Below are 27,588 nucleotides of genomic sequence, written 5' to 3' on the forward strand. Positions count from 1 at the left end.
ACATTCGCCGCAAAGAGGAGGAGCGGAGGCAGCCGGTTCTACGGAGTCGAATCTGCGTCTCCGGATAAGAAGCTACTGAAAGGGAGGAAGGAGGTCCTGGCGTCGGCACTTCCCGGCCAGACAAATTGAATACTTCATTCAGAATCCAGGTGAGAGATGAGGGAGGTGGACGCTACTGTTGCCTTTCTTTCGAGGGCGCTGGCTTCGGCCCCTGTCAGCCCTTCACCTTTCGCTCAGTGCCCCTCGGCTTGGCGAGACTGCTCCGGAATCGGCGCGGCGTTCGTCTGCTCTGTGGGCCGGGCTGCCCCTACTGTGCCATACCTCCACAGCTGACCCTTGCAGTCTCGTGGCTGAACGAGCTTGTCTCGCAGCTGGGTAGGGGGCTTTGTTCGCCCGGGGAACGCGTTACCGTAGACCCTTCTCCTCTTCCCTTCTGTCACCATCTATCATGTATTTTCAGTAACCAGTACTACTGCGGCCTCTCCTCTGAGCTTGGTAACCCTGAGCCTGCGGTGGATTTGAGGACAAAAATGCAGACTGGGTGCTCTGCTGCATGGGGATCAAAGACAGTAGCAGTCAACTTTTCACATTCTTGTCTTCCCCTCTTAAAGCTAGCTTACTCAAGGAGCATCACAGAATCATTTGTTCCTTTTGCATGTCTGAGTAGTGCTGTTTAGCTCATTTTCTACAACTGGATATGCGCTGGCCTCAATTTAGTATTGTTTGTCTTGAGGTGTTCATTCATGTATAGAATTTGTAGATAAAATACAGCATGATATATCTTTGTGTTGAGTTTTCTACAGAATCAGTGAACAGTTTGTATTGGAAAGAAACTTAAAGATCATGTAGTTACAACTATTTGGACACCTTCCACTAGATCAGGTTTCCTAATGTACTGGTTATTAATATACAAATGGTAACAAATGTACAGAAGGTATAAGTAAATATAAGTAAAGGAAAACTCACCAATGGTGGTGCCTTGGCTGAAGAAGCTGGGGCAGTCCTCACTGGTGAGCAGTCTCCAGGAGATACTGCTTCAGTGGGAGTCAGCCCTTAAATGAGGTCTCAGAGGGGATGGAGTCGAGCTCCACCCCTCCCGGGAGCACAGCTACATCACTCTCACCTGTGCTCCCACAGCTGACCCCATACTTGCCTCAGCTGATTAATCAGAGGTTCAGGCTGTGATTACCAATTTCCCATGCACCTAAGGTGCCATCCAACCTGGCCTTCAACACTTTAAGGAATGGAGCATCCACTGCTTCTCTGGGTAACCCCGTTCCAGTGTCTTTAGTTGTTTAAAACTGTTACCCTTTGTCTTATCACTCCTGATAAAGAGTCCTTCCCCAGCTTTCTTGTCAGTTCCCTTTAGTCACTACATGGATGCTACAAGGTCTTCCTGGAGCTTTCTGTTCTCCAGGCAAGAAAATAAACAGCTCTTAGCCTGTCTTCAGAGGAGAGGTGCTCCAGCTCACTGATCATCTTTGTGCCCTTCCTCTGGATTTGCTCTAACAAGTATATGTCTTTACTGTGCTGGGAGTCGCTGAATTGGATTCGGTATTCAGGGTGGAGTAAGCAGTATTAAAGTAATTTGTTTAGTTGGTTCCCGGCATGTGGTCTTGTTCATCACCCTATAAACTAATCCTATAATTTTTTCTGTGGAAAATAAACTTCATTTTCTGCTTTTCTTCTCCTTGGACAGTGTCTTTTAGCACTGAAGAGGTTTCCATTAGAATGAGATGTCCAGCATTGCAGTTTATGTTCAAAGAAGAGAACTGTAAACGTATGGAGGAGACCTTGTGGAGAGAAAAACTACCAAGACAGCTTCCACTGTTCATTTTTGTCTTGTAGACAGTTCTCTTGTTTATGGTTTTTTTTTCCTTGCTTTTTAAATTTTTATTATTATTATTTTATTTTTATTTTGTTTACTGTCTATCAGTCTATCCTTAGGCCAGTTTCAAAATGACTAAGTAAGCTTCTTCCAGAAGTTACTGTTGTCTTTTCCCCCCCTGCTCTGTACCTCTACCACAAGTGGAGAAGAGGCAATAAAATCCTAATGCACTCCAAACTGTTTCACTTTTTGAGACATAGTTGTCTGCAATTGCAGTTTCTCAGTTAAAGATAGCTTTTCATGTCTTTTCCTTTTGTCTTGGTTCTACCTTTTAGTCACAAGGTTTATACTGTACTTCATGAAAGTAAGTACCCTGATGTGCTCGATCCCGGTTTGGAGCGACTCAGTGTTCTGGAAACTGGTATTCATTCTTCAGCTTCTACCTGCATGTTTGGAAGCCAAAGATGAAAAGAACATGAAAAAATGCAGGATTAAAAGTGTTTTTGCTAGAAATTGTAAATTATTAACGAAGCCATGCAATTCTTTTTTTTCTTCTTCCCTCTACAAGATTGTGATTGTTGCTGTTTCCATTGCTACTGCAGGAAATGAACTCAAGAAGATGAAGCCTAACAGAGGAAGGACCTATGCTGGACAGAGAGATTACGTGTACAAACTCAGTGCTGGAAATCAACATTTTGTGCTTACAGTGCCTCTCAAATTTCCTGTGCAAGAGAATGTTAGTCATTTGCATGGGCGTCTAATGCTTCTGCACAATCTGCCATGTTTTGTAGAAAATGGTAAGAACTGTTGTTTTTGTGTTGTTTTTTTTTTTTTTAATTCATGCCATATATCAATGCCCATAAACATCTTACAAGATACTTTAAGAAACAAGTACTGAAAAAATACTTTTGTTTTTTAATTAAAAACAAGATCAACATCAAAACATCTATGAATATGGCTATCAGTACAAGCAAGTATGACGCCCAAATGAAAGCTTTTTGGAAAAAAAATTGTATATTTCTTACTTGATTACTGATACTTCCACTGACATGGCTTTGTTGCTGGAATGTTCTCTTCTTGTTATACCAGACCTGAAGCAATCTCTCAATAAGTTCATAGAAGATGAAACTATAAAAGGTTATGACAGAGAAGCTGAAATGGCTCTGGAAGCAGTGAAGTCAGGAGAAGTAGACATAAACCAGTTGGCAGATACTTGGGCTAAAGCTTATAAAGAGGTAAGATTAAGGCTGAAAAATTAATATTCAGAACTTGTTTTGTGAGTGTATATGCATGTATACACAAATAATCAATTTTGTGAAGGTGCAAAATTGCATTCAAATTCATTTTTACTGATCAACTATTGTAATTTTTCCCTTTTATTCTGAAGTGATCCTGCAAGTTCTTCATCAGGTTTTTCCTGAACTTATCTCATTACTGGCAAAAATGTAGTTGTGTTAATAAGATCAAAATAGAAAGGTAAAACAGCTAGTTATAATCAAACAGAAGTAGTTGTATGAGTTGCAGTGCATTAGAATCAAATCAGAAGATAGTAAATTGCAAAAATATCAATGAGGACTCCAAAGGAGGAGGTATATGGTTTTTAGCTCATTTTCTGAGTTAATGAGTACTGTCTATTACTTAATTATTTGGTTTGTGTGTAAACTTAAAAAAAGAGGAATGCCGAGGAATTGGAGGGGTCCTAGTGGAAAAAAAAAGCATGACAAACTGCAGCTATTGTGGAAAAGGCCTGACTTATCATAGAAGAGTGAAGAATACTGTGAAAAATGCGGGAACATATGTCTGTTATAATGAAAACTGGCAAAAAGAAATATCAACAAAATGAAATTAGCAGAATCTATAAGAGAGTTTTTTTTTTTTTATTGTGGGGCTTTCCATGAAGGTTAATATGAATAGGTTAGGCAGACTATTTAAAACCTTATCTCAGTGCAAGGATTAGGATTGTATTGTCTTTTGACATTCCTTAACCTGTTATTCAATTTATCAGCTACGTTTATCAGATGAAACTGGTATGTAAGAATATATGAAGTGTTTCAGTATGAAAAAGCTTGCTGAATTGGCATCTGTGGGTCATTCTTTGTTCAATAAAAATTGCTTTTTTGAAATCATTATTAATCACATTCTAATGATATCAACAATTGGTTCCCCTTTCTAGTAAAACATTTTTCTTTGCATAGCTTTGAACCCGATCTAAAATTCATCAAATGATGAAATATTGTACAGATACTATTTTAAGGTATTATTATTTAAAAAAAAAAAAAAAAAAAAGTGCTAAATTTTCTTCTTTGCAATTGGTTGGTGGCTGAAAATTGATCATTCCTCACTGTAATCAAAATACTTCTGCTGCTGAATGCTTTCAAAAAAGAAAGTATACAGGAAGAGAGGAAATAATAATAGCTAAGCCAGAGTACAGACAACTCAAATTAGGTAAGAGATAGTTAATGTATGTTGAAGGATGTACATCAGAGTGAATGTTCGCTTGGTTTTGCGCCACCATTATAAGACATCATTTGGAACCCTTAAGGATGTATCTCTTATAATTTTTAGACAACGCTAGAGTATACAAAACCTGAGGAAAACAGCTGGGATGAAGATTTTGCAGATGTTTATCACGATCTGATACATTCTCCAGCTTCTGAGACACTGTTAAACCTGGAACACAATTATTTTGTTAGCATCTCAGAATTAATAAGTGAAAGAGATGTGGAACTGAAAAAACTACAGGAAAGGTATTACTTTTATTTTATTTTATTGTTATACCAAATACAGGTGCACACCACCAGTTTTATGTTTCTGTCCTTAAGCATGTAATAAATACTTGGCCTATATTATTAGGGTCATTTATCTTCCATTCTGCTTGGTCACTGAGAGTTATAAACAGTCATCTGAGTAATATAAGTTTTGATGGTCTTGATTCCCATTTGTTCTATAAGTAGGTATGTAGTCTGTGTGGGATCATGACCTCCCTAAGATTGTAAAGTTGCAGATGGCTGCTGTACCCACAAGGGGGGGAACATGCACTGTGGGATGTTATAAATATTAGCTACAGATGCTGGCAGTGCTTGTGAAATACCAAAATATTCTGAACAGGTATGTTTTAGCATTCTAAACAGCACTATTTTTAAGTTCCTTTTATATGATGTATATCTATTTATGTAGCTTATTTGCTTATTTCTAATGTACTTTCAGAACAAATCTTACATATCTCTAACTTGGGGATGAAAGTCTCCAGTAATGTGTGTAAACTGTTTTGTTTTGTTTTTGTTTTTTATTGTTAGCTCTTTTTATACGTATCTTACAATATCTATATATTACAATTTATATAGAAGAGAGAGCACTTAGTGTTAATAGCAATAATTGCGCGGAGCTCAGCTATGAGTGCAGGTAATGTTCTGTTTACACAGGAGGTGGTTTGGAATTCGTGACTCTCAACTTAAGTCTGCTATAGTAAATCTGTTTGTTTCTGAAGGCTAGGGTGGATACAAAAGACAAAGTGAAGCTAGGAACTTTGGAAGATGAGGGAGAGATGAGGTATTTGAAAGAACAGCTGATAGCAGGACTGTTCATTAGCTCCAGTGCCCATTTTTGAAAACAGCAAGAGATGGAAACTTATCTGGATATTAAAAATAAGTGTTTACCCTACTTCCTGGAGGTTACATGCTTGCATCATTTGACTTTGAAACTAAATAAACAGAAATATCCCCTTAACATTGTTAGAATTAAATGTCTGACTATGAAATAGCTACTATAAAATGCAGTTGATTCACTGCACTGTAACACAGTCCTGATTGGATTTCTCAAATATGTGTCATGTTTGTCTTTTAGATCTCTTGCCAATCTGCCTTGTGTAAAAGGTTGTTTATGCTTGTAAGTCTTGTTGATTTTTCTGTGTCCTGGTAGAACAGTAGAAAAGAAGCACTGTAATTGAATTTCAGCAGTTAGTTCAGACCACATAATACTAAAACCTTCCTAACAATGAGGATAGTAAAGCGATTCAGATATTAGAGTGTCTAGAGAAACTGACATATTGTAGGCAAACTTGAAATGTGTGGATTCTGATTCCAAAAAGAACAGGTAGTTAAAGTACTGTATGATATATCTTTCAGATAGGTTGAGTTTTTCATGGAGTCATGGAATGGTTTGGTTTGGAAAGGACCTTGTGTATCATTTAGGGTACTATGGTTAGGCTGTGGTTGGACTTGATGATCTTTGAGGTCTTTCCCAACCTGGGTAATTCTAGGATTTAGTTCCACCCCACTACAGTGACCAGGGCACCTTCCACTGGATTGGACTGCTTAAAGTCCCATCCAACCTGACCTTGAACACTTCCATAGTGGAGACTTCTATACCTTTTCTGGGTAAACTGTTCCAGAGCTTAACAACTTCTCATAGTAAAGAATTTATTCCTTAAATCTCAATCTACACTTTTATAACCTTTACCTCTACTCCCTGTTCGAGAGTCATTCTCCATGTTTCTTGAATATCCCCTTAAGTACTAGCAGACCCTTATAAGGTCTCCATAGAGTCATCTCTTCTCAAGACTGAGAAACCTTGTCTCTCACAGTCTCCTTGAAGAAGGAGAGGTGCTCCAGCCCTCTGATCATTTTTGCATTCTAACAGGTCCGTGTCCTCCTCATGCTGCAGGCCCAAAGCTGAATGCAATACTTGCAGGTGTGATCTCATGAGGAGCAGAATAGACAGAGATGATCACTCATAGTATCATAGTATCGTGCGAGTTGGAAGGGACCTTAGAGATCATCGAGTCCAACTCCCGGGTTTCGAGCCCTCTGTGTAGCGAAGCGGCACTTCTACCCCCTGCGCCACAGGGGGGATTCGAACCCGGGCCCTTCAGTGCCGCAAGCAGCACTTTATACCACTGCGCCACCGGGGGCACACACCTCCCATGATCCACTTGCTACTCTTCTTTTGTTGCATCCCAGTATACAATTGGCTTTCTGGGCTTCAGGTGCACAATACCAGCTTATTCTTATTTCCATCAATACCCTCAAGTCCTTCTCCACAGGGCTGCTCTCAGTGCAGTCACTCATTGCTCAGCCTGTATTTATGTTTGGGATTGCCCTGACGCAAATGGAAGACCTTGGGCCAGTGACAGCATCAACAACAGTGCGTGTTCCTATGCTAGTTTATTGATAGTGTTACTTGTTAGGAATCTGCATTTGCTTCCCTTTCAGACAAGGAGCAGAAATGGATAAAGTGATGCAAGAACTAGGGAAATCTCTAACGGACCAAGATGTAAATTCATTAGCAGCTCGGCATTTTGAATCTCAGCAGGTAAACTAAGTTCAGCAAATTATAAGACATCAGGTATATAATTGCATTAAAAAGAGAACTCAAAACTCAAATTACTGTTGTCTTGTTAGGATTTGGAGAACAAATGGACAAATGAATTAAAACAATCTACTGCTATCCAGAAGCAGGAATATCAGGAGTGGGTGATAAAACTTCATCAGGACCTAAAGAATCCCAACAACAGCTCAATCAGGTATTTATTTCTCCTGTGAAGCTTACTGCTGTCTGTACTACTTCAAAAGACATTGTTTTTTATAACCTTTCTTTCCGAGTAGCCCTTTAAACAGGATAATTCAAGAGAACCAAAGGTAAATAAACCATGATAATTAAATATATATGTGCAATATTTTATGATCTTTTTGTACAATAAAATGCTCTAATACATTACACTGCTGTCTAAACAGGAGTTTCCTCCTGTTTTTCTATGTTTACAGTATGTCTGTTTAACATAGACACAGTGCTTTCTGTTAATGCTTACCAATATTACACAGAATAATTGTAGTTTAATAAGTGATAGCAGTATCGCAAAATTTTTATTAATTAGCCTCTTTAAAGTTTTATGTAGACAGCCCAGAAGACTTAAAAATTTAGAGTTTTTAGTCTGACCAGGTACATTCGAAAAATATTTTCATTGAGGAAATAGTAAGGAAATGAGAATTGGTAACTTGGGAGGTCCTTATCATATCTATATCATTAGTATCCACCACATTTGTTACTGTTTTTGAAATCAAAGGAGTAAAGCATGATGCTTTTTCATATCTCATACAAGAAGAACAGCCTGAGTGGGTACTCTAGGTGGATGCAGTAAGAATTTATGGGAAAAGTGAAACCTTTGAACCAACCGGATGCCAGTGATAGGATGAAAATGCCATGGAACGAGATGAAGTACAAAATACTTCGTCATTCCTCCTAGGTGTTTCCTTTCAGGATAAGAAAGCAGAGTGTATGGAACATGAAGGAAGAGAGATGAGGGGAAATATATTGGAAGACAGTGTATGTATGGTTAGATTTCTCAGTGCTTTCCTCAAGAGCGTTCGGAAGTCTTTTGCAGTTTTCAGGTTAGTTGCAGAATATGTTCCTAGGACTGCACATATCCCAGTCAAGTTGACTGCTTTCTAAGCTAGTAACCAAGTAAAAAAGTCACTGTAATAGAGACAGTCTGCTCAAACTAAGCCCAGTCTAAGTATTTTTCCTTAGAGTTTCAGCACTATTGAGTATTCCCATGAGGCTTTAAAGACAGTAAAATTACAAAGGCCATTCATTCTTGTAACTAAATCACTTTTCTGAAAGATGTGGCCGAACTGGAGTTAACAGAACTGAAAAATATTCAGAAGAATTGAGCAGCTGGAAGTCCAGAGGCAAGTACCTCTGAGAAAGGCAGAGGTTATTCTTCATAGTTTCATGCTTTTTCTCTCAGACATTTCCATTCATCATAACAGATATGAAGTGTATGTGAAGTGTTATAACAGAAAGTGTGGTCCCTCAGACTGTGTTGAGTTCTGAGAGCTATAGGTCCCTTTTGCGTATGGAAGTAATGCATAGGATGTCTATAATAGAGCAACTAGAGGCTTGGAGGTAGAAAGATAGTTGCTTATGTATGTATATGGTTATATGTAGGTCTTTCCAAAAGTAATATCTTCTATTTATTTCCATGGGAACAAAGCACACAGAAAAGTTATATTTGATAGAGCAAATTCTCACCTACAAAAAAAATTCTACTACTGTGAAGTCTAGGCGACACAGCAGGAATGCTTCCCACTCCCTGAGAGTCCGAGAGAGAGAGTTCCAGCCTGGAAGCGAGATTATATATGTCCTCCTCCCGTGACTTATCTCTGGCTGCGGCGTCCTCTGGAATATGTAGTTCTTCTCTGAGAGCTGTGCACGCGGGATGCTACCATTCTACAGAACTGGATTATGAATGATCCATACTGCACATGATGTTATGATGTGGAATATTGACAGCAACACCACAAAACTATGACAAGCAGTCACCACTGTTAGCTGTGCGTTTTTGCCACTGATGAAAAGAGCATGCATGTCACTTCTGTAAAAATCTGCACACATTGGAGGTGACACATTGCTGCTGTCACCAATGTTGAAACACAGTGCCTACTGCTTCACTGTGCTAATGTTCACTGCTTAGTCTCCATAAACTCAGTAAGCATTGATGAATGTCAATAGGTGCATTTTTTCCACGTGGAGGAATTCAACAAAATTGAACAGAATATTGGTAGCAAGGTTCAACCTCTACTGCCGTACCACCTTGACCTTCTACTCCGTTCCTCCCTTTTATTTATTTCTTTTATTTCTTATCTTATGTTGTAATGAGGCGCTGAGATTTATTTTTTTTTTATCATTCGGTCTCAAAGTATTTTACAAAGAAGCCTAATAATATAAATCTAATAGTGAACTATTGTAGCATGACAGGAAGGCAGAACTTCAGATATGTAGAGTTCATTCAAATGGGTTCAGTCTCTTGATTTCCACAAACTGCCTGTTTGTGAAATATAACCCATATTGTGAAATATTGTTGGCATTGAACAAAAGCTAGTGTTAACTTCTCAGTAAGTTTCTTATTGTTTTAGTGATGAAATTAAGGTTCAGCCCAGTCAACTGAGAGAATCTGTAGAAGGAAATGGAAGAATTTATGAAGAGCAAAGACTTTTAGAAGAAAGTTTTACTATTCACTTGGGTAAGTAAAGTAAAGTGACAGCAAAGTCAAAATATAGTAACAGATGCTAGTGAATTATACACCTGTGTCTTATTTGCAATGTTTAAGTGTCAATGTATTGTATATAGATTGAGGTTATATTGTATTTGTTGTTTGCATATGTAAGAGAAGTGTGGTACATCATAAACCATATAATAGTGTCTAGCTATCTTAAAAATACTTAAGGGAAACATTCTGAAAGCAAACTTTTATCCACTATGCTAAAGTGACTAGTATTAAAAAAAAGTATGGTGACATCAATGCACATAACAATTAAAAAATAAGAATTTGAGTGCTGATTTGATTCCTAGAATAATAGGTGCTTGGTTTTGTTTTTTTTTTTAATTATTATTATTATTTTATTTTACTCTTGTTTGTGCATTGAAGATTTTTAAGCTGTTTATTTAACTGCTCTCAAATAGTTTTCATTTGTAGATTTATCACAGAGAACAAGTCTCATTTCAGGTATAAATATCCCTTTTCTGCTACATTATTGAATTTCTACTCTATTTCTAAAATTACTGATACGCATATAAAACTATGCGTTCAGTTAAAAACTTACTTTGTATATTATTGGTTATGTTTCTCGTATGGATCTTTTTGCCAAAACTTAGGGGAAGCTTTTGGTTCCTGGTATTTGAATAATAATCCTAAATTTCATCCTTTACTGTTTGTATTAAAATTATTTATATTCCATACAGGAGCTCAGCTGAAGACCATGCATAATTTGAGGTTACTGAGAGCTGATATGCTGGATTTCTGTAAACATAAACGTAATCATAGAAATGGAGTAAAGCTTCACAGACTTCAAACTGCTATGTCTCTCTATTCAACTTCTCTCTGTGGCCTGGTTTTATTGGTAGATAACCGTATCAGTTCATATAGTGGCATCAAAAGAGGTGAGTCCTCTATTGGAGTACAACATGCCATTGAAAATCAATGTGACTCACAGAATCACAGAATGACCCAAGTTGGAAGGGACCTCAAGGATCATGGAGCTCCAACCTCCCTGCCCGGCAGGGCCACTAAATTCATATGAGACTTGCTGTCTTCTCTCATTGAAGGTGCAGTAAAATGAATTTGCTAGAGATCCTAGTGCTTCGTGTGTAATATTACCAAAGAATAACAAATGCAAAAACAGATGTAGCACAGAGCTGTACTGAATAGCTTGAACTCTGATATGCTATTAACTCTTTCATCTCTGTCCTAGGTTTTGCTTTTCAGTAAGAAGGATGTTAGAGTAGAATCATTAATGTTGATTTCCCTGCTGTACACTGGCCAGTTATCAGTAGGGTCTTCTAACTCTTATGTTGGCTTATCATACCAAAACCTATTTGCAAATACAATAACTAAATAGTTCTAAAATTGGTAAGTAAATGTGTTAAAATGCCATGTGCTTTAAATATTTCCAGTACTATAAATTCCATTAAAAAGGAACAGTAGGAGTATTATTTGTCTACACTTGGAAAGATTGATCAATAGCCAATTTAAGTGCACCAGTAATAGGTCTCTATGATGAATATTTGAAAGCAAAGAATTAAACACCTGTTTGTTCTTGTTATAGTTTTGATTGCTTAAGCATTCTGTTAACCACATTATAGAGTTAACCACATTATAGTTTCCCATCTTCTTGAAGTTTAATACCAAAAAAATTACATTTGAAACATCTTTTTACCTATAGCCAGTATAAACTGGCATTTTTCTAGCATGTCTGTTCTTAAGAAAAGGGAGGAAAAAAGTAGGTTTACGTACGTACTGAAATCATTGTGGAATTAAAAAAAAAAGGAGAGGGAAGTATGCCCATAAAAATACCATTCTCATTCATTCTGTTTATGATTTCCAAATTGTTTAATTCTCATAGCTTGCTTTTGTTTTCAGTTAGTGTTTTTTTAATTACTGCTTATATATTTAAATTATTAACAAATTGCAAAAATTTATTTTTGCCATAAATCTCAGGTGATCAAGAGAATATCAGCATTTAAGTAGTACCACTAAATACAAAATTAGATACTGCAGCCTTAGCAGATAAGAGACCAGGATAAAGTAAGTTGCATTGTTCTGAGCAACATCAGTAACTTTAGCAAACACTGAAGTGGAAGTGGTTCCAGTCCAACAAAGTCTTGCAACTTATTTGTTTGATGTGGTACTAAGGAACGTGGTTTAGTGGGCAGCACTGGTGTTAGTTGGACAGTTGGAATAGATGATCTTAGGGGTCTTTTTCCAACCTTAATGATTCTCTAATTCTATTTGTTTAACTTTGTCTTGAGGAAGCTAGTGAATGTGCTTCTTGTTCAGTATGTTTTGCTAGAGCTGTTGTCTTGCAAACATTTTCATATTGCATCCCTGATAAATCTGTTATCCAAAGATGGCTCCTTTTAACTCAAAGTTAAGCATATTGTGTGAGGTACTAGCAAGACTGAAAATCATGACTGCAGTGTTTTCCGGGTAGACTTTATCTCTTACGATGTCTAAAGAATAACTAGCAAAATATGCTTTTGAAATTGGACTTAGGCTCTAGAAAAACAGCCTTCAACAGAAAACTGATCTTTCACTATGTTGATATAATTCAGCTCTTTGTTTTAAGGTGTAGGAGTTGTCTCTTTACATACCTGTTATTTTTGCATTGCCTGGTGCAAATCTCTTACATTAGGACTTAGTAGGGCTGCTGTGGCTCAGATTTAAGTTAGTATAGCACACTCAATCAGTTAACTGCAATTAACTTTATCTTAAATACAAAAGACTTTGTTTGTTTGTTTCAGTCCTGGCTTTATTTTATTTTGGTGCACCCTGAAAATAATCTTTTGGAATATAAGCTGTTTCTTCCTCTGATTTTTGGACACCAGAATTCAGTAAAGCACTTCAAAAATGCTTTATGATGGAGACATAAAGTATATTAAGATCTTCTTCATATCCTGTCTATTCCTGTCACAGCCTGTTCATGGAAATATATGGAGCTTCTTAGATAATCAAAGTGTATTAGGTACTTAAAGAGAATTAGAGCAGGTATCCCAAAAAAGGAAGCAACTCAAAATTGTCTAGTTAAGCTTCCTGCTGATAGCATTTTTCTCACTGTCACTGACTTGCTTGGAGTAAAGGCTAGAAATCAGTATTTGTAGCTCAGATTAACAGTTACAGGGGCAGTATGTTTGGAACCTAATTATCAGTTTAGTTTTTCTAAGTCTGACATCAGACTTGCTTATTGGGAAAATGGATTTGCCGCTCTTTTCAGCTGGTGGAATTCTTCTTTAGCTTTCAGAGAACAGAATAGTTTTGAGAACAGAAGAGGAAAGAAAAGTAATTCCAAATTTCCAAATAAACTGTTCATGAATTTAATTAACAGCAGTCATTTTGCAAAACAAAATGGAATGCAGTAGTTGCTGTTGGTAGAATCTATATGTGTTTTAATAAAGCATCGCAGATTGAAGGATTGTTTTTAAAACACAGTGAAACACATTGCTGCTATTATTTTTGAATATTTTGTGTATAGATGATTCTGTTTGAACAGTAAGCAGTGTTGTTTTTTGAAGTAATTCTCTTGTTTCAAAAGCTTTGTTTTTTTTTTGTTGGTGAGCTTATTTTGGTCTGGTTTTAATTTATCTTCTTTATCATTGTACTTGTCATTGCTTGAACATTAGAACTGAGTAACTGTAATGTTCATTAGTGTAACCCTGTGACATTGATTGAAACCTTTAATTTTCCTAGATTTTGCAACTGTTTGCCAAGAATGCACAGATTTTCATTTTCCTGGAATTCAAGAACAACTTGAAATTGTCCAGAAGGTTGTACTTAAGGCCAGAGCACAGCGTAGCAATAAGTCGAAAAAACATCATGGTCAGTGACAACCGAAATTACTTTCTTTACTTTTCTATAATAGTCTTCAGTGGAATATTTGTAGTTATGGGCAACTCAGTTTTACTTTTATTCTCTTACCTTATCTGTAAAATGTGGTATTTTAGTTTATTAATTAACTCAAAGAAGTCTGCATGGAATTTTGTCTTTAAATGTCCACATGGTCCATGTGGTATCTTTGATGCCATTCCATGCATTCCTTTCAAAAAAAAAAAAAAAAAAGTTGTTAGGTTCTAATCATATTTGTGATCAGACTCACATCACAATCTGTATGCAAAGTGCTCATTATGCTTTCCCCTGCAATTTAAACTGCCTATGACAACACATAATTTATTTTACTCAACTTTTTCTTTCTATATAATTGAAATACTTTAAAAATTGTAAAATACATGCTATGACTTTTTCCCTTTTGAATAAATGAGCGCTAGAAACTGAGCAATACATTCAGTAAATTTGTAGTCTCTTCAGTGCTGACTAAATCCTTATAGCTGCAAAGTAAACCATTCATATTTACAAATGGCAGAGAAATCTTCTGAGTATGTGTTGTTAAAGCAGTACTTGTACATCATGAAATTTTGTTTTTCTTGCAGATGACTGCTGATATGGTTTAAATACATTAGTAACACAAATACGTTCATAATGGTACATAAAGAAACAAGTTCTCTTAGGGACTTGCATGTTGCTGTAGTCTAAGGAAAATACTGAAAGCTGTTTTTATAGTGATGATTCATGCAAATTTCTGTTAAAAATTTATTTTTTAGTATTAGGGACAAATTTCTTTTAAATAGATGTGTAATTAAAAAGCAATAGCAAGGTACTATGTAGTTGTGGGATTAACTTTGAGAACTTAGTATTATGTTTGAGAACATCATGTTTTATTTTTCATCTGAAATGGGCAATTGAAGAAGAAAGGTAATGATTTGTTTCAGGATTCAGTTCAGCATTTATTGAAGACAGCGAGAGCACTTCCTGTTTGTCCCCTGACTTTTTCTAGCTTTATGGTGAAAATTTAAACTAGACATCAGCTCAATACATCCTATATGCTAAAGCAGATAGTACATTAATACATTATATATTTAATGTTTGTGTTATTTATTTATATACAGGAAACAAAGATATTGGAATTGAAGATAAATCCAAGAATATCGAACGTAACCAGTCAAATATTTTACAAGGTGAGTTCCATTGCATTTCCCTTCTCTTCTTACAGCAAATTGTGTTTCATAGGTGCACATTTTTAGCTCTAAACTCAGAACATAAATTATAAACTAAACCTGAGTTGACCTCAATCAAAGGAGAAGGACGTTCTTGTGGCTAAGGCAGAGAACTGGGTGTCAGGACATCTGGTTTCTATTCCCAGCTTTGCTACCGCATCATATGACGTTGGGGCAAATCACTTAACTTCTCTATGCCTAAAATTTGTTTTCAGAATTTGAGGGGAGAAAAAACTATCTCTGAGGATCCTGGAAAAAAAATGAAGCTTAAATACTAGCACATTATTTTCTTTCAGATACAGTAAAGCATTTTTGAAGGTATTTGATTTTTTTTATCATTGAATTTAAGAATTCATTCCTCTAAAAGAGGAGATGTATTTTGAATATATTGTGATTTTTAGTAAAGAAGGCTGCAGAGGAGCTTGAAGATGAATGCACAGTTGAGAGCACCCATAGTTGAATATGAGGGCTTATTAAAGTTGCTTTCATGGTTGTCTTAGATCTTGTTATCATAAGTGGATTATAAATCCACTCTGGATCCTTAACAGATAAATCCTGGTAAAATCTTGCTGCAGTGACTTAGTTGGTCACTGCTTTGGTCACTGCTGGGGATTACTTCCTCCTTGACTGTCAGCAGGAAGGACTGTATACCCATTCTCCAGATATCCCAGTGCAGAGGCAGTCTCTTGACTTGCCAGTGAAAATAGCTTTGAAGAAAGATGCTTATTTGTTGATTGAAACAGCAGGGCTTTCATGTACCTGCTTTTTCCTTGACTTCAGTATAGTCATTTTGCTCTCTAACGAGATAAAGAAACTTGAATTTCACTGCCTCTTGCTGCTTCTTTATCTTTAATAAATGAAAACTGATTTGAAAAATTTCCCTTAAGGTGTTTTCTCAAAAGCAACTTTGTAACTCATATTTCCTTGGCTGCAAATTAATTTAAATTCTAATGACCACTGATAGTTTTGCATTCTAGTATGTATCATGTATGTAATATAACCAATTACCCTTTTACCATAGACTTTTTGTATCCTTTATTTTAACCCATCCATTTTTGGTATTTCCGCCTCCCACATCTGTCTGCAATTCAGTGCTTACATAATATATTTTGAGTATTATACCTCCTCTGTGTTTGTTTTTCTGTTTCATACTATGTTTAGATCATATCCGCCTGTACTGGCACTATTACATCTTACTACACCAGGTGTCTGTGATGCTAGTGAAACTCATCAAAGCAGGGAAATGAGTGCTGGATGAATGTAAAACAGTGATACTCTCAGCAATTTTAGACCAGTTCATTTCGTTTCATTTTATTTCTCTCCTTATGTATGTGTTCTGATCTGTGTTGTCTACTTGAATTGTCTTTTTGTCTTAACTGACTGACTCTACTCTTATATTGTACAACAAGTGTGTCTCAGTATAGGTCTCTACCATGATACGCTGCCTTTTTATTTTCTGTTATTCTGCAGGAGAATTCTACATCACTCGCCATTCAAATCTTTCTGAAATTCATGTTGCATTTCATCTTTGTGTGGATGATAATGTGAGATCTGGAAACATAACTGCTCGGGATCCTGCAATCATGGGACTCAGAAACATTCTCAAAGTTTGCTGCACACATGACATTACTACCATTAGTATTCCTCTTTTGTTGGTACATGATATGTCAGAAGTAAGTAAATCTGTTTTCTTTTTAGTTTCTAAAGTGCAAGTGTTAGCAATTTTTTTGTTCTTCTTATTATTAAAGGCATGTTTAACGCTGTTTGACACAGGTGAGGAAGTCTATCTCAGTCTCCTGCCACATCGTTGTAATAGAACAGGTATCTATATGGTGACCTGAGTAAAAAAACTTAACCACTTAAAAGCATTTAACCTCTTCATTTTTAATCCCACCCGTTTGATCCAGTTCATTGCAAGGCTGCACAAGTATTAATGAGAGAAGCAACAGCACGTGTTTGGCAACATTTATTGCTTAGAAATTGCAGCATATAATAGTGATACCAGATCCCAATTTTAATTGTCATCTAGAAAATCTTAATACTAAGGTTTTAGGAGCAGCAGTACTTGCAAAGATAGGTTTCTTAAGAATCTTGAATTATGTATCCCTAAATGCCATTCTTTATCACCTCAGCCCTATGCAGCAGTAACCAGATTTCACCTCTGCCCTAATTGATCACCTTCTTTGTGCCTAATCATCTATAACTTCAATTTCTGCGCTTGTTTTCCTTCTTTGTTCCCCCTGTCTACCACCGGGCAAGAAGCAGCATACTACAGGCACTTTATTGATAAACATGCGCTTCATATACTGAACTTCTGTATTCTTTCCTCTGTGGGATGTTAATGCATAGAACTTGTCTCTCACCTGTTTTTTCACAGTATATAAATTACAGTTTAATACCACTGTCAGTTTCTTTTCTCTGTCAGATCTGGTCCAAAAGATACTGGCAGGAAAGGAAATGGAGGTGGGGACAGAACTAGCAGACAGGCAGTACAGCTACATGCCACGCTTCCTTACGTGATAAGTTTAGAAACTTAAAGGAATGAGAAAAGATAATGCTGCCACTACTGTTATCCTTGTATATGTATAATTATCATTGTTTTGGTTTTTGTGTGTTTGTTTTGTTGTTGTTGTTTTTTTTTTTTTTGAATAACCTTACAAATGTTAAGACTGCTATTCCTTCTGTAAAAAGTGCTTGACTCATAGCAAGAAAATGGCTCACCTATGGATTGTTTTAACAGATGGAATGACTGATTTCTTTATTTTTTTTAACAAAATTTGATCTGAACATGTATAAAACTGAGATCCCTTTTGCAAGATTTGTGGAAGTTCAAGCAATGCAAAAGTTCAAAATAACCAATAGTGAAAATTCTAAAATATATGCTTCTATGTAAATGTTAACTGTTAGTAATAGATTATATGATTTCAGAAGTGTACTTCTGCATCGTTGTATTAGTATACTTTTTAGGGGTATCTGCCTGAGTTATTACTGACACTCTATTACTGCATTTCAGAAATGTGTAGATATCTTTTCCTTAATCAAGTCACCAAGCGACTGTTCATCTTTTTCTTTGTTTGAAGATGTTAGTTTTACCTTGCATTACATGTATGTATTTTAAAATACAAACAGAACACAAGACCATGTCTTTGCTGTGCTTTCAGAAAGTGTTATTGCTAAATTTATGAAAGTGAAGAATTATCTATTTGTGTGGTGCTGGTTTATTAGAAGGTTCTTGTAAAACACTTTGCCTTTGGTATTAAACTTTTTATGTATTTAGGGATTAAGCAGAAAATGGTGTGTATGGTAAGCATTTGTTAAGCCCAGACTGAACTGAATGAACTGCGTTAGCAGCATACCCTGTTACAGTGTTTTGTAGATGACTGACCGAATTTGAAACTCACAAATCTGTGACTTGTTGTTGAGGGAAAAGTGAATAACAGGTTTCTGAAGGTTAACGTGAACTTGGTGCCTTCAGCAGATCCAGTTTTGAATCTACATTTACCACCTACATTAAAAAAAAAGGAAAAAAAAAAAGTTTTTGTAAAGTGGTTAACCAGGAGCACAGCTGCAGAGATATTTGCCACCTTCTCTGTGACAGGCATTCATCATGATTTTGCTTTGCGTTTTTCCGAAAGGTTTTCCTTTGTGGCTGGATGAGTAGATGAGTAATGTTTATAACATTACAGAAGTAAGCAGTGTATCATACTTCACTATTATTGGGACTTCATAAAAAGCAAAAACAAATCAAAACAATCAGGTTCTGTTTTATTTTTCTTATGTATACAACAGCAAGAAATCCAGATTTTTTTTATTTACTTTTTTTTTTTTACTGAGTTTTTTTTTCCTGTTCTGGTCATTAATTTTAACAAAGGAAGGAAATAGTGTTTGATATCTGGGGAAGACAAAAACAAACAAGATCAAATTTAGGGCAGCAGAGGTATTAATGGGTGATAATTGCTCTGGAATTAATATAAACTGAATTGAGGAATTATATGGTTCTAATAACACAGCATCACTAAAAATGCTATAGCTGGCATAGTTCCTTGGTAGTTTCAGTTTGCAGACCATTTTATGCTGCCATCCATCTACACAGAAGAAAACAGGACACTTCAGGGCTCTCAGGCAGCTGTCTGTCACGCTTGTGCAGGATAACCAGGGGATAAAGGCTAGTTGCAAAAAGGTGGGTCCTACTTGACAAACCTGATCTCCTTCTCTGATTGAATGACCTTCCCTTTTGGATGTAGTCTACTTCAGTAAAGCCTTTGATACTTTCTCTCACAGCATTCTTGTGGAGAACCTGGCAGCTCATGGCTTAGACAGATACCGCATAAAAAACTGGTTGGATGGCTGGGCCCAGGAATAGGCTTAAAATCCTGCTGTCAGCACATCAGTACTGGGGCCAGTCCTGTTTAATATTTTTATTTATGATATGTAGAGAGGGCTTGAGTGCAGCCTCACTAATTCTGCAGATGACACCAAGCTGGGAGTAAGTGTTAATCTGTTTGAGATCAGGAAGGCCCTACAGGAGGATCTGGATAGGAAGTATCAGTGAGCTGAGGCCAACTGTATGAGATTCAATAACACCAAGTCCTGGATCCTGCCCTTTGGTCACAACAACCCAGTGCAATTCTACAGGCTTGGGGCAGGGTGACTGGAAAGCTACATGGTGGAAAAGCATCTGGGAGCACTATTCATCAGCTGACTGAACATGAGCCAGCAGTATGCCGAGGTGACCAAGAAGGCCAACCTGGCTTGCATCATAGTGTAGTCAGCAGGACTAAAGAGATCGTCAACCCTTTCTACTCAGTATTGGTTCAGTGCTCAGTTTTGGGGGACCCTCAATACAGGAAAGACATTGAAGCCCTGGACTGTTCCCAAAGAAGGGCAATGGAGCTGTTGAAGCCTCTGGAGCACAAGTCTTACATGGAGTGGCTGATGGAACTGGGATTGTTCAGTCTGGAATAGAGGAGGTTCAGGGAAGACCTCATCATTCTTTACAGTTACCTGAGAGGAGGCTGTTGTGAGCTGGGAGTTTGTTTTCTTTCAGGTAACTTGTAATAGAATGAGAGGTAATGGCCTCATGTTGCACGAGTTGAGTATTAGGAAAAAATTCCTTATCAGAAAGAGTAGTGAGGTTGAAACAGGCTGCGGTGGTGGAGTGGCTTAGTAAGCATGCTTTTGATGAATAGACAGTTGGATTTAATGACCTTACAGATCTTTTCTAACCTTAATGATAAGTTAAAAGTGTTGGTGTTTGTTTGTTTTTAAGTAGAAATAAAAGGCATATAGGCTGTGTAGCAAGTATTTCTGAACAGTTTTTACATACAGAGCAGATTCTGAAACGCCTGGGCTGCACACAGCTCTGGACAGCTGGTGATGCAGTCCCACAAGATCAGAAACCTCTAACATTACTGTGACTTTTAGTGATATTTTTAATGAGTTGACTGCACTTTGCTTGAGCACAAACTGTGTAGATAACAATGGAATGTTGTGAAGAGGAGGGTGCAGTGCAGGGCTAACTGATTCTTGTACCTTCTGCACAGAGTCAATTAAATTTCGGTTTAATTGAGCCAGATTTGTTACACGTTACATGCATGTGTGCCACTTGGCAAATAAAGTGCAGTGATTACTAGTAATGATATTTTGTCCTGGTTTCAGCTGAGAGAGTATGAATAGCACACGATTGTTTTGAGTGTTGCTGATTGACAGGAGTGTGTCTGGGACCAGGCCAGGCTGCATGGCAGAAGATCGCTGCCAAGAGCTAATTCATTGGACAGGGGTTTATTCCATACCACGTGACACCATGCAGAAGGCTATAAAGTTGTGGAGAGTTGACCAGCTGCTGCTTGGAGATTAGCTGGACTCCATTTGATGGGTGGTAACTAATTGCATTATGGATTTATAAATATTTCTTTATACATGCATACACACACAGATATATATATAGCTATCATCACATTTTTGTTCCTATTTTCCTTCTGTTTAGTCTTAGTAAATAGTTTTTATCTTAACTCACACATCCTATTTTGAACCCAGTTCTCTCTACCCGTTCCACTAATAGGAGCAGGGGTGGAGGGGAGTGGAATGAGCAAACAGCTGTGTGGTGTTTAGCTGCCTAACATATGTCAGCTTACCTACATGTGTATGCCTGTGAAGACACGTGTTCTTTGTTATTAAGCAGGCATGTAAGTTTTCTTATTTAATTATTAAAATTGGGCATGTGTTATTTCATAAAATAATTTACTGGGGAAGAAATATCCAGAATACTTGTGCAGTGCCAACAAACTTTGTAATCTTCAGCATCTCCAGAAGCTCACAAACAATAGAATTTGCAATATGTCTTCAGTAAATTGTACAATCTGTAGTTATTAGTGTTTTTGTAATTATCTCCTAAACAAATATGTCAGTTTGCTAATTCAGGTATGCAAGTTTACTTAGGATGTGCATATGGTACCTACATTTATTTTCTTCTTTTCGGAATCTGTAAATTCACTAAATTATGTATTTAACAGCAACTTTTTTTTTTTTTTTTTTTCATGTGAAAGGAACATAATAAGTGTTTAATGATAAAATCTAAAAGAAATGAAATTGCAAGAAAAACATGAAACGTAAAATGTCAGAATTAGTATATCAATTTTAAAAATTCTTAAATATATACATTATCTCTATATATTATACATATATATGCATATATTATACATATACATATATATACACATATTATATATACACACACATCTATATATACATTAGCTATATATATATGTATGTATGTATGTATGTATATATAAAATCTTAATTATATACATTAGCTATATTATATATTTTATATGTAGCCTAAGAAAATTCCTCTTTAATCCCTTGTGTCTCAGGTAAGCCAAAAGGTTGGACAACTATGAGATAAATTATCAATGTATGTCTTAGCCTTCAATTTTTTTTTCATCTCTTACAGTCTCCCCCCTTGAAATGTGTAGCTGCTCATACAATCTGTAGGTTTTGCATAGGTGTATTTCAAGTGAATGCCTTGCGAATTCACCACATCTGAGAACTAAGCATTGAAAAAGGATTTGAAATCTTTGTTCCACAGAAGCATGTAGAATTTGGTGTTTTCGTGACTTGGTTGTGACATGGCTTTCTGCAGAAATTTGAGTGTGCTCATAAATTTAAAAAAGCAGTAATCCCATGGAATGAGCCTGTTGATGCAGCTTTACAGCATATATTTCTAATCAATGAAGTTGACCTATTTTTATCAACAGGAGTAATGTTAATCTGATAACAGATCTTTTTAACTTAAAGTAAAGTAAGAGAGAGAAAGTTTTCCAAAGACCGAGAAGCCTACTTTGAAATTGAAGGCACACGGCTTGGTGTGTGGTTCACTTGCTGAAATGATATTAATGAAAGCTTATCGAAAGTGATGGGTTTTATATGTTTTCCTATCCTTTGTGCTACATTGTGAATTAGTACTAACTCAGTCCTTTGATTTCACCGCTGTTTAAATAAACAGTCACAGTTTTGTAATTTTTGCTATTGGTATTCCACATCATGATATCATATGGAGCACAGAGAAGAACTACACGTCTCAGAGAACCTCATGGTCAGAGAGGGAAATATGTCACAAAAGTGATGCTCTCTCTCTCTCTCACTGCCTGGCACTTCCTGGCAGCAGGTGTGGGTGTGCTTCCAAGCCGTGAGCCTTCAATTTCAAAGTAGGCTTCTTGGTCTTTGGAAAACTTTCTCTCTCTTATTTTACTTGATTTGTTAGCCTCAGTTTCAATTAGATTGTATTATATTGAGTTAAATTGCATTCCGATATCATAGTTAGTAAAATAAGTTTTCCTCCTTTGATCATTGCTGCTGTTCTGTTTGTTTCCTTGAGCCCATCTCCCTACCCCTTTTCCTTTTTCCCTTCCCATTTTTGGGGGCTGGGAGGCCCATGGGCCTACTGCCCCCTGTTGCAGACATAGATTGATCTAGATAACTCCGTGATATTTACATATAGAGAATACTTCTAACAATATGTCAAAATCACAAGAACATATTTTTTAACGATGGATTGGTACTGAATCAGTACTGTGTCATTGTCTGTTCTTGTGGCTTGCATACTGTGACGTACTTGGTTCAACCTATTATTTCCCTCAGTGACCACAAGCTTTAGCATCTATGTTCCTCTGAAATAGTCCAAGGAATAGTGTCATATCCTGCTGCTTCAATCGGTCCTTTTTAGGCTAGATCCTTTTATTGATTACATAATGTACTTCTAAATTGCCCTTAGAGTGACAGGACCTTTCTTTTTAGACATTTGTTTTTAACCCAAGCCAAAACAATGATCAAAACTAGCAGTAAACACCTACATTGCTTGTGGCAGAAAACAAACGTAGGCAGTTAAATTATAACAAAGACCAACTGTTTTTCCATGAAGATTAGAAATGAAAATAGTGTTGTCTGCATTGTTCTGTCTGATTCATGTGCTATATAACCTCAAAGGAGCACTTTGTGATGGAGTGATTTACTTGATTAAGACATACGTAGAGAGATTTAGTTGGAGAGCACCTCAGAACAAATGGATGTTCTTTATTATGAAAGTTATTTTTTCTGAGAAGTATTTACTGTGTTGGCCTTTCCACCTCTAACAAGGAAAATTTATCTTAATATATATAAATTATGCTATAGTTTATAGGAAAAGAATGCTTTATGTACTAAAATATTCAAACAGTTTCTTAAATTGCTTAGACTTGTGCACACAGCCACGTATTATGGTATTACAGTAATTTATAGCAGTGTGGCTATCATATCCTGTCTTGTTATTTAACTTGAGGTAAGAATTTTCTGTCTGTTTATATCTGAAAATCACCCATCAGATGAAGAGGACTTTTGTTTTGAAAGTTCACCTTTAGGAGAGGAAGTTTTTACATAATCTGTATGGGTATGCCAATAAGCCTAAACCAGAATCATCAGGAATATCTGGTAACTGTCAGTTACTGCTGTTAAGCTGTGGTCAGGAGCCTCTTTTTGGCTATCTGAAGCACAAATCTGATGGTTACAATTTTCTGATGTTTATATATATATATAAAATATGTATATACATATAATTTCCTTATATGATGACATCTATATCGTATAAAGCACCAGTCTAGAATTTTCTAGAAAACTGAATCTTCCTTCTTGGACTGTGTTATTGCTCAAATACCTGATGGGAAAATATGCTTTTATGGCAATTTATTATTTTAAAGAATTTCTTTGCTGCTGTTGTTGGTTGATCCATTCACATTGAGACTTTTCATTATTAATTGTTTTTTTAGGAAATGACCATTCCATGGTGCTTAAAGAGGGCAGAACTTGTGTTCAAGTGTGTCAAAGGTATGTTAGTGAATGCTTCAGCTCACTGCTAGGGTTGAATTTGATGATATCCAGCCTTAGCTCAAGCTGTATATTTCTCACTGCTCCAAAAAAGTTGTTTCAGTAACTTATTGTTTGTTAAAATATCCGTATTTTCATTTTAAACTCATTAACTACCATGTTACTATTGTGCTATTTTATGCATCAGGAAATAATTTCTCATTTAGAATGAAGAGTAAAAAATGCTTTGAAAATATTTTTATGTGTCGTGCTTAGTGAAAGAAAAACCACTTTACTGCTTTTCAGCAATCTCTGAAGGAGGGCAGGAACTGACAGTTGTCAATATACTTTCCAGTGTTTTTTCTATTTTAATTGTCTCAAACAATGTGAATGCCACACTCTTTTTTTTTTTTTTTTTTTTTTTTTTGAGCTAGTTTATATGCTAACTCATCTATTTGCTGGAAAGTCACCAGATTTAACATTTATTTCCTATCTTTTCCAACTGTATCTTTACTTACTGCATTCTTCTGTCCTGTGCTTAAATACTCACAGCAAACAGACATTTAGAGTATTTAAATTGTTAGTAGTGTCTACTGCATACTTAAGGAGCCTTGTGCTGCAGTGGCTTTTAGTGATTCACAATGGAATATCCATGTAACTGCTTTCATTATACAAGTGTTTTTCCAAAAATCCTTAATTGTCACCAGTGTATTCCTGTGGATCTTGTAGTTCATCAGTTATAGTTAAGAAATGCTAGCATAAAATCAATATCTTCTTATGGATTCATATGGATATGTTCATAACTGATCTAAAGAAAAGAGTTATTTCTAAAATGAAAGCAAGCAATTGGAAGAACACATGGCAATCATGTCTGAGGAAACTTCTCACTTCTGCTGATAAACACTCTTCTATGCTTTAGCTGAGCTTTTTGCTCTTTAAGGGTGTTCCATTTTTCTCAGTAATTTCTCATTAGATTTTCCAGTTAAGTAAGGTTTCAAAGTATATTAGCCAGATTGGATTTGAATGTTACAATGACAATAGTTAAGACTGTTAAAAATCCTAACCTCCTCATTGCTAGGTAAGAGTGTAATTTAGAGGGAAGATTGTATAAGTAATCCATGTAATATGAGCATTGGTTTTTAGGTTTCATGATGGAAATGGCTTCATGGGATGGAGGAATTTCTCGGACTGTACAATTCTTAGTACCACAGGTAGGTTAAACAAGTTTCAATAGTCCCCTGGGTCAGATGCAAACAAGAAGTTAAATGTCAATATACCTAGTTTCATTTGTTTGCTGTGTCCTGTTTGTTTTTTTTCTTTGTTTGTTTGAGTTTAAAATGGTCCACTGTTGTTTTGATTCCTATTTTGATTGCTTACAAAATAGGAATAAAAGGGTTTTATATTTTTGGATATCATTTAGAATATTGTGGAAATACTAAAAATTCAAACAGAGAAATTTGACTTTACAAATATGAATATAAAATCTTTGAAAAAGATACCATTTGCTTTTATTTTCTCTTATGGGATGAACCTTGAATTATGTAATGTTAGGCTTTTGTTAGTCATACTGTTGAACATCTTGGAAAACTGGCGAAGAGAGTTTAGTTATGCTTCCACAAAATCATTACACTAGATGTTTGAAATGAATTGTAATAAAGATTCCTAAATGGAATGGACTGAGATTCCTTTAATTTGGAGCTTAAACTCATCTTCAGGAATAGGAATCTTTCCAACTGTGTCCAACACCGGAGTGTTCTTGTTGTTTATTGGTGGTGGTTTTCTGTGTTTTGTTTTTGTTATGAAAAGTGGTGCTGAAAGATGTCTAAGAAATCAGTGTTATGTTAGGAAAGAAATAACATGTGTTTGTTCATGAAGTCATAAGCTAAGGAACAAGGAGAAAGCTAAGAGTAAATGAAGCTGAATATAATTCTGGAATTCAGGGAGCAGGAGTCCTGTATATAGCAAAGAGCACTATTCTCATTTTTCTAGGCAGAAGTACTTGGAACAAGAAATCTGCTGTGGACAGATAGGTCACATAAATACACAAACAGTATTTTGGTCATTTTTTTGATTGAAATAAATAGAATTATAGCATGCATTATGTAAAAAATCTTTTTGGCCTTCTGAAAAAAGATACTCTTAAATGTCAAAAATAAAGTTTAGAGAGATTCCATTCTTCTGAAGTTCAGCAACAAAACAAAACTTACTACTTCATCTTTTCTTTTTTTCCCCCAGACAATTTCTGAGGAATTGTTTTACCAGCTGAGTAACATGCTGCCCCAAATCTTTCGAGTATCCTCTACATTAACTCTAACCTCTAAGCACTGAATTTTGTGCAACTGTGGGATGTATCCTCTTGACAGAAGAAGAGGTTCTGGAGCATCGGTACTGGAATTTCTCTTTTCTGAAGCCTGATGATCCTGAATTGATACTTGTTGCTATTCCAAGGATAATGTTATTAGAATAAAAGATAAAATGCTACTTGTACTTGGATGTTAGCATATCATTTTTACCTCTCTCATTCTTTTTCAGCACACATTAATATTGAATTGATCATCTTTTTCTGGAAGACATTAAATGCATCTAGTCTTACAGAATCTACAGAAATAATTTTCATAGGTAGCAGGAATAAGAGTTCAGAAAGTCCACAGTTCCGTTCTATAGAAATCACTGGGAATCCTGGCAGAGCTCACTTTGAATATTCAATCTTTCTATGGATTGCATGATTCTGCATTTCAAAACTACAAATAAATTTGAATTACTTACTTTCATCTGTGTGACTTATTATCTTACTTAGTTTAATAAATGTGAAGAATGTAAAATTTTGTTCTTAGAAGTTACAATTTAGAATCCTTACAGAATTAAAATAATATAAATCAGTTCATGGTATTTATAAATACTCTATGTAAGTAACAAACTCTTAGCTCAGTATTTTTGTAGAATCCTTGATGCTGTACAGAAGTCTCCTGCCTGATATTACTGAACTATCAAATGCTTTCTTTTCTGTGCCAGCAGCTTCTAAAGAAGAGTCATGCAGGTAATGACCTAATTTGCTTTTCTAGAAAATCAGGGTGTGTGTTTACCTGGAAGGAGCTTGATTAATCGTATTAGAGCTCATTTTACATTGCTGTTTGGAAGCTGAAGTCAAACTCCAGTATGAGAAAAGGAAGTGCTCTAACCATAGTTCTGTTTCTGAAAGATTTGCTAGCAAAGTATTCCTTTTCTTATCAGTTCTGAGACTTAATCCATGTTATAAAAGAGGCCTGGGTTATGGAATTGGGTGTTTCTTTTCTCTCTGATCAGTTTATCTACCAACAAACAAC

General features: G+C 36.1%; 1 protein-coding gene across 3 annotated transcripts; it reads left to right on the top strand.

Moving 5' to 3' along the window:
- Positions 1 to 22: 22 nt before the first annotated feature.
- On the top strand, positions 23 to 27,035 carry FERRY3 (FERRY endosomal RAB5 effector complex subunit 3). Of its 3 annotated transcripts, XR_011902588.1 has the most exons (15): positions 23 to 149; positions 2,431 to 2,625; positions 2,918 to 3,063; positions 4,394 to 4,575; positions 7,039 to 7,138; positions 7,228 to 7,349; positions 9,742 to 9,848; positions 10,568 to 10,765; positions 13,569 to 13,697; positions 14,822 to 14,890; positions 16,400 to 16,602; positions 24,229 to 24,286; positions 25,409 to 25,476; positions 26,501 to 26,650; positions 26,798 to 27,035. XR_011902588.1 is itself a non-coding variant. In XM_072326381.1 (14 exons), exons 2-14 carry the CDS (start codon positions 2,448 to 2,450, stop codon positions 26,591 to 26,593), a joined length of 1,653 nt encoding a protein of 550 aa, XP_072182482.1. In that variant the 5' UTR covers positions 23 to 149; positions 2,431 to 2,447; the 3' UTR covers positions 26,594 to 27,035. The 3 variants fall into 3 exon arrangements, 2 of the variants coding, with proteins under 2 accessions (XP_072182482.1, XP_072182483.1); XM_072326381.1 differs by having other exon boundaries at positions 26,501 to 27,035; XM_072326382.1 differs by lacking the exon at positions 23 to 149 and adding an exon at positions 1,211 to 1,267 and having other exon boundaries at positions 26,501 to 27,035.
- The last annotated feature ends 553 nt before the right edge of the window (positions 27,036 to 27,588 follow it).

This window comes from Excalfactoria chinensis, chromosome 1 (assembly GCF_039878825.1).
Source record: "Excalfactoria chinensis isolate bCotChi1 chromosome 1, bCotChi1.hap2, whole genome shotgun sequence".
Lineage (NCBI taxonomy): Eukaryota > Metazoa > Chordata > Aves > Galliformes > Phasianidae > Excalfactoria > Excalfactoria chinensis.